General features: G+C 48.1%; 1 protein-coding gene across 1 annotated transcript in view; it reads left to right on the top strand.

Annotated features, from left to right (window-relative positions):
* Positions 1-5,986, top strand: part of LOC122551784 (beta-crystallin A2) — a 15,697-nt gene extending 9,711 nt beyond the window's left edge. Inside the window, exons 4-5 of the mRNA XM_043694247.1 lie at positions 5,005-5,147; positions 5,752-5,986. Of these exons, the coding sequence (XP_043550182.1) occupies positions 5,005-5,147; positions 5,752-5,899 (291 nt within the window). The 3' untranslated portion in view covers positions 5,900-5,986. The remainder of the gene's footprint in view (positions 1-5,004; positions 5,148-5,751) is intronic.
* Positions 5,987-7,557: the final 1,571 nt, after the last annotated feature.

Below are 7,557 nucleotides of genomic sequence, written 5' to 3'. Positions count from 1 at the left end.
AGAACATAGAACATAGAAGAATACAGCGCAGTACAGGTCCTTCGGCCCTCGATGTTGCGCCGATCCAAGCCCACCTAACCTACACTAGCCCACTATCCTCCATATTCTGGATTAGTGGTGCTGGAAGAGCACAGCAATTTAGGCAGCATCCGAGGACAGGCAAAATCGACGTTTCGAGGAGGGTGGGGGTGGGGAGAGAGTAGCATAGAGTACAATAGGTAGGTGGGGAAGGAGATGAAGGTGATAGGTCAGGGAGGAGAGGGTGGAGTGGATAGGTGGAAAAGGAGATAGGCAGGTAGGACAAGTCAGGACAAGTCATGGGGACAGTGCTGAGCTGGAAGTTTGGAACGAGGGTGAGGTGGGGAAGGGGAAATGAGGAAACTGTTGAAATCCACATTGATGGCCTGGGGTTGAAGTGTTCCGAGGTGGAAGATGAGGCGTTCTTCCTCCAGGCGTCTGGTGGTGAGGGAGCGGTGGTGGAGGAGGCCCAGCACCTCCATATCCTCGGCAGAGTGGGAGGGGGAGTTGAAATGTTGAGCCACTGGGAACACTTCAACCCCAGGGCATCAATGTGGATTTCAACAGTTTCCTCATTTCCCGTTCCCCCACCTCATCCTAGCTTCTAACCTCCAGAAACTCGGTCCCCTGACCTGTCCGGACTTGTCCGACCTGCCCAGCTTCTTTTCCACCTATCCACTCCACCCTCTCCTCCCTGACCTATCACGTTCATCTCCTTCCCCACTGACCTATTGTACTCTATGCTACTCTCTCCCCCCCCCCCCCCCCCCCTAGCTTATCTCTCCACGCTTCAGGCTCTCTGCCTTTATTCCTGATGAAGGGCTTTTGCCCGAAACGTCGATTTTGCCTGTCCTCGGATGCTGCCTGAATTGCTGTGCTCTTCCAGCACCACTGATCCAGAAAATGGGATGAAGGCCTTGTTTAGCTGGGGAGTGGAATATAGGAGCAAGGACGTCTTGTTACAATTTTATAAGACATTGGTTAGGCTACAGAGCACAGTTCTGGTCACCATACTATAGGAAGAATGTGATTGAACTGGAGGAGAGGCAGAGGACATTCACCAGGAAGTTGCCTGGAATGGAAAGTCTCAGTTATGAGGAGAGACTGGATAGGCTGGATTTGTTTTCCCTGGAGCAGAGAAGGCTGAGGGGGTTCTGACTGACATGTACAAAATTATGAGAGGCACGGACAGTGTAGATTGTGAGAATCTCTTCCCCATGGCTGGCATTTCTAAGACCAAATTGCCAGAGTATAATAGGCTCTGGACCAAGTGCAAGTAAATGGGATTAGTTTAGTTTGGTGTCTGTTGGTCAGCACAGACATGGTGGGCTGAAGGGCCTGTTTCTATGCTGTTTGTCTGAGTGACTCTATGATTACACTGAGTGAAAGGTGTGACACGTGAGAGAATACCTGGGGTAGGATGTGTCACACAGTATGACATGATATAATCCGGAATATGTTTGGTGGATTGGAATAAATCCAATAACACACAGTCAGGAATATGCTGCATTCAAGACTGACTTCTGTGGTGGTGGATAGGAAGTGTAGGAGTAAGGAGGTGGGTGGTTGTGGGGGTAGGGAAGTGGGGTTTTGACCAGGCAAAACCCCCACCCCGCAGGAAGAAATATTGTTTGGCAGCTGTCCCACCAGAAAGAACCCTGTCTTACAGCCATTAGATAATGGGGAAGGGAGGGAAATAGCAATGTCGGCGATATCCCCTCTCCGGCCTATCACCCTCACCTTAACCTCCTTCCATCTATCGCATTCCCAACGCCCCTCCCGCAAGTCCCTCCTCCCTACCTTTGATCTTAGCCTGCTTGGCAAACCCTCCTCATTCATGAAGAAGGGCTTATGCCCGAAACGTCGATTCTCCTGCTCCTTTGATGCTGCCTGACCTGCTGGGCTTTTCCAGCAACACATCTTTAAACTGTTAATCCAGAGACCCAAGTAATGTTCCAGGGACCCGGTTCAAATCCCACCACGGCAGATGGTGTACTTTGAACTTAGTAAAATCTGAAACAAAGAGTTAATGATGACTGTGTAATATTGTTGGAAAAACCCCATCTGGCTCACTAATGTCCTTTAGGGAAGGAAACTGCTATCCTTACCTGGTCTGGCCTACATGTGACTCCAGACCCACAGCAATGTAGTTGACTCTTAACTGCCCTCTGGGCAATTAGGGATGGGCAATAAATGCTGGACCAGCCAGTGCTGCCCTCATCCCATGAGTGAATAAAAAAGGTCTTCTGCCCCTTAGTGGGACATATCCTGCACTACACCACTGGTGCACAGATGTTAAGTTGTGGACAGCTTTGGACTTGTTTGTGATTCCCCACGTGGCCAGACTGCCGGTTGAAATTCACTGCGAAGACTTCGGATGGGAGAAGCTCCTCTAGGATTGGCTTTGGAATGAAATTGGTGCCTATGGAAATGTATCCCGGCATGAGTTGGCATCTATGGGAAAAGTGGGTGAAAGTGTTGAGGAAACTGGGAGCAGAGGGCCAGCTTAACCGGCCTGAGGGTCTTGCAGTCCCAGGCAGTTTAACACCTAGATTACTTACAGTGTGGAAACAGGCCCTTCGGCCCAAAAGTTCCACACCGACCCTCCCCCCTACATTTAACACTATAGGCAATTTAGCCTGGCCAATTCACCTAAACCGCACATTCTTTTTTTTGGATTGTGGGAGGAAATCAGAACAAACCCACAGAGAATGTGCAAACTCCACACAGAGAGTCACCTGAGGCAGGAATTGAACCCAGGTCTCTGGTGCTGTGAGGTAGCAGTGCTAATCACTGTGCCACCCACCTACTGAACAATTAGTGTGGATATCCTTCCATCCCAATAACCAAAACTAACCACAGCCGTTTACAATATACATGAAGGACTTGGGGGAAGGAAGTGAGTGTACTGCTGTCAGATTTACAGAGGGCACTAAAATAGGTGGAAAGGCAGATTGTGAGAGGGAGGCAAACAGTTTACGGAGAGTTAGCAATAGGTTTAGTGAACGGACAAAATGTTGGCAAGTGGAGCATAATGTGGAGCAATGTGACATTCATTTTCAAAGGGAGAATATTATTTAAATGGAGCAAAACTGCAGAATGCTGCAACACAAAGGGAGTTGGAGGAGACTTACGCACCAGACACCGGAGCAGCAGGTAATCAGGAGGGTGAACGGAATGCTGGCTCTTATTTCAAGGGAATTGGAATGTAAGGATAAGGAAGCCTTCCTGCAACTGAAATGGTGCAATGGTAGTGTCCCTGCCTCTGAAGCAAGAGGTCTGGGTTCAAGCCCTACCTTTTGTAGAGGTGTGTAATAAAATCTCAGAGCGGGTTAGTTAGTAAAATCAAATATCTATGAAGTGCTGGTGAGACCAAATCTGGAATAGTGTCAGTAGTTTTTGTTCCCTCATTTAAGCAAAGATATTATTTCATTGGAGGCAGATCAGAGATGGTTCACTTGGATGATCCCCAGTCTGGAGGGATGGTCTTATGAGCAAAGACTAAATATGTTGGGACTGCACTCACTGGAGTTTAGAAGTGATCACATTGAAACATACAGAGGCTAGACAGGTAAATGTTGGGAGGATGACTCCCATCATGGGAGAGTCTAGGACCCGAGGGCACAGTCTTAGTATAAAGGGATGTTAATTTAACTTGGGATGAGGAGGAGTTATTCCTCTCAGAGGGTTGGAGTCTTTGCAACTTATTGCTACAGAGAGCTGTGTGGGGCAGAGTCCTTGTGTAAATTTAAGACTGAGATAGATGGATCGTTAACCAGTCAGTGAATCGCCTATACCAAGAATGACCATAAGACCATAAGAAATAGGAGTGGAAGTAAGGCCATTTGGCCCATCGAGTCCACTCCGCCATTCAATCATGGCTGATGGGCGTTTCAATGCCACTTACCCGCACTCTCCCTGTATTCCTTAATTCCTTGCGAGATTAAGAATTTATCAATCTCTGCCTTGAAGACATTTAATGTCCCAGCCTCCACTGCGCTCCATGGCAATGAGTTTCACAGGCCCACCACTCTCTGGCTGAAGACATGTCTCCTCATTTCCGTTCTAAACTGACCGCCTCTAATTCTAAGGCTGTGCCCACGGGCTCTAGTCTCTCCTCCTAACGGAAACAAATTCCCAGCGCCTACCCTTTCTAAGCCATGCATTATCTTGTAAATTTCTATTAGATCTCCCCTCAACCTTCTAAACTCTAACAAACACAATCCCAGGATCCTCTTATGTTAGCTGAAAATGTGTCGCTGGAAAAGCGCAGCAGGTCAGGCAGCATCCAAGGAGCAGGAGAATCGACGTTTCGGGCATGAGCCCTTCTTCATGAATGAGGAGATTGTGCCAAGCAGGCTAAGATAAAAGGTAGGCAGGAGGGACTTGGGGGAGGGGCGTTGGCGTCCCCATCCACATTCTGGCCTATCACCCTCACCTTAACCTCCTACCACCTATCGCATTTCCAACGCCCCTCCCCCAAGTCCCTCCTCCCTACCTTTTACCTTAGCCGGCTTGGCACACTCTCCTCTTTCCTGAAGAAGGGCTCATGCCTGAAACATCGATTCTCCTGCTCCTTGGATGCTGCCTGACCTGCTGCGCTTTTCCAGCACCACACTCTTGACTCTGACCTCCAGCATCTGCAGTCCTCACTTTCTCCTCTTATGTTAGGCCTACCATTCCAGAGATCATCTGTGTAAATCTCCACTGGACACACTCCATTGTCAGTATGTCCTTCCTGAGATGTGGGGCCCAAAACTGGACGAAGTGTTCTAAATGGGGCCTAACTAGGGCTTTATAAAGTCTCAGTAGCACATCGCTGCTTTTACATTCCAACTCTCTTGAGATAAATGACAACATTACATTTGCTTTCTTAACCACGGACTCAATGTTTCAGGTTAGCATGCACTTGGTGCCCTCACAGGGGCTTGAGGTGCTGTACATATTTATAATGCAGCCACTTGCACACTTTCTCTCTGTTTCCAGAATCACAGCGACAGCAAGGTCACTCTTTATGAAAATGAGAACTTCCAGGGCCGTAAGTTTGAGTTGTGCGATGACTACCCCTCCCTGCAGGCCATGGGTTGGTGTAACAAGGAGGTTGCTTCCATCAAGGTGAACTCTGGAGCGTAAGTACTCATTGGGTCACGTCGATACTGATGTTTTATCATGCGGTTAAATGTCCCCCCCCCCATCTCCAACCCCTTCTCCCCAATCCCCCTCCCCCGAAGAGTTTTTCCCTTTTGATATCAGTTGGTTAGCCCATTGTCCCACTGGACAAGTACCTCCCACCCTGAGTATATCTGTTACATGATAAATTTGGAGACAGATACTGTTCAGTGTGTGAAATTAGAGTCGGAAACAGTGTGGTCTTGGCACACTCACCAATTACACATTGATCTCCACACCCTTCCTTGTTTCTGTGATCTGCCCGGCCCTTCAGTCCTCTGAGATGCCTGTATTCCTGCCGAGTCTGGCCGCCTGCACAGCTCCTGATTTCCAACACTCACCCACTGGTGGTCATGACATCAGATATCTTGAGCCTGACCCTAAATAAACCTCTCCACTATTTCTCATATCCTGCCATTCTGACCCCCACCTTTGACTGAGATCAATATCGTGTGGCGTGGCTCAGCGTCAATATGTTTTTTTGCTTGATGACACTTCTTCAAGAGAACTTGATCTGGTTCCATGGTGTAACAAGTTCTACATAAGTGCACGTCATCGTTGCAGGTGGGTTGGCTACCAGTACCCAGGATACAGGGGCTACCAGTACATCTTTGAGAGAGACAGACACAATGGTGAGTTCAAGAACTACAACGAATACAGCACCCAGGCCCATACCAATCAGCTCCAGTCTATCCGCCGAATCCAGCACTGAGCAATGGACTGCTCAGCTTCCTCCTCGCTAACCTGTACTAAGAAGTAACTGTAGTGAACAATAAAACAAAAAGCATTCTGCAAAACACTTGAGAGTTGTTACTGTATTCATTGCCCATTGCCTAATGTTTGGGAGAATCTTGCGGTGGCAGGACTGATAAGACATTGGATTGGTTTTGCTGCAGTTTAGAAGAATGAGGGGGATTCTCATAGAATTGTAACAGGAGGAGACAGGGTATGTTGGCCTTCACAGTGAGGGTATTCGAGTACAGGACTTCCCCCACCTCCCACCTGCATCTACCTATTGTCTTGCAAGCTACTTCCCTCCTTCACTGCCATCCTTGCCTCCTATTTATCTCTCAGCCCCCTCCCCACCTCTCCCCTGCCCCACATTCCTGAAGAAGGCCTTATGCCCGAAACGTCGACTCTCCTGCTCCTCAGATGCTGCCTTACCTGCTGTGCTTTTCCAGCACCTCACTTTGCGGCTCTAACACTCCAGCATTGGCAGTCCTCACTTTCTCCCTGTTGCTGTAGCTATGCAGGGCCTCGGTGAGGCCACACATTGTGTGCAGTTTTGATCACCTTATTTGCGAAAGGATGTTCTGGCGATGGAGGGAGCACAGCAAAGGTCTACCAGACTGATTCATGGAATTATGTTTGAAACTTGGAAGGGTTCAGGAAAGGGTTGGAGGATTTGAGCTAAAGGGAAAAGCTGAATAGGCTGGGATTATTTTCGCTGGACCATCAGAGACTGAGGGATAACCTTATAGAAGGTCTTCATTCCTGAAGAAGGGCTTATGCCCGAAACGTCGATTCTCCTTCTCCTTTGATGCTGCCTGACCTGCTGCGCTTTTCCAGCAACACATTTTTAAGCGGTAACCTTATAGAGGCTGATAAAATCATGAGGGGCATGGAGAGGGTAAATAGACAGGGTCTTTTCCCCAGGGTGGGGAGTCCAAAACTAGAAGACGTAAATTTAGGGTGAAAGGGGAAGGATTTAAAAGGGATGTAAGAGGCAAATTTTTCACAAAGAGGGTGTTTCGTGGGTGGAATGAGCTGCCAGGTAGAGGCTGGTGCAATTATACCATTTAGAGTCATAGAGATGTACAGCACAGAAACAGACCCTTCGGTCCAACCATCCATGCTGACCAGATATCCCAACCCAATCTAGTCCCACCTGCCAGCACTTGGCCCATATCCCTCCAAACCCTTCCTATTCATCCATATGTCTTTTAAATGTCGCAATTGTACCAGCCTCCACCACTTCCTCTAGCAGCTCATTCCATACACGTATCACCCTCTGCGTGAAAAAGTTGAATTTCACTGTTTAATTTTCCAAGACGCACTCCGATGTCCAGCAATACATGAATTCAACAGCAAGGATGGTAACTGCTAACTCTGTCAGTTAGCAAAGTGGGTTCTTTCTCTCTCTCTCTCTCCTGCACTGTCCTCACCATGTGCTTCCTTTGTCTGTTCTTCTCCCTTTAAAAACTGCTGTTGTTTTGACTTTTTTTTCGCTCAAGTTCCAAACAATGCAACAGCATATAAAACAGTAAATGCTGCTCCTGGAATTCGAGGAAATCACCTCCAGCACATAAAACACCTCAATAAAGGAGCAGCTGTTACAGCCAGAAATTTTTCCCGTCCTCCATCTTGGAT

This window comes from Chiloscyllium plagiosum, chromosome 7 (genome assembly GCF_004010195.1).
Source record: "Chiloscyllium plagiosum isolate BGI_BamShark_2017 chromosome 7, ASM401019v2, whole genome shotgun sequence".
NCBI classification, from domain to species: Eukaryota; Metazoa; Chordata; class Chondrichthyes; order Orectolobiformes; family Hemiscylliidae; genus Chiloscyllium; species Chiloscyllium plagiosum.
The sequence above is the reverse complement of the archived record's forward strand: the minus strand, read 5'-3'. Positions and strand labels throughout refer to the sequence as shown.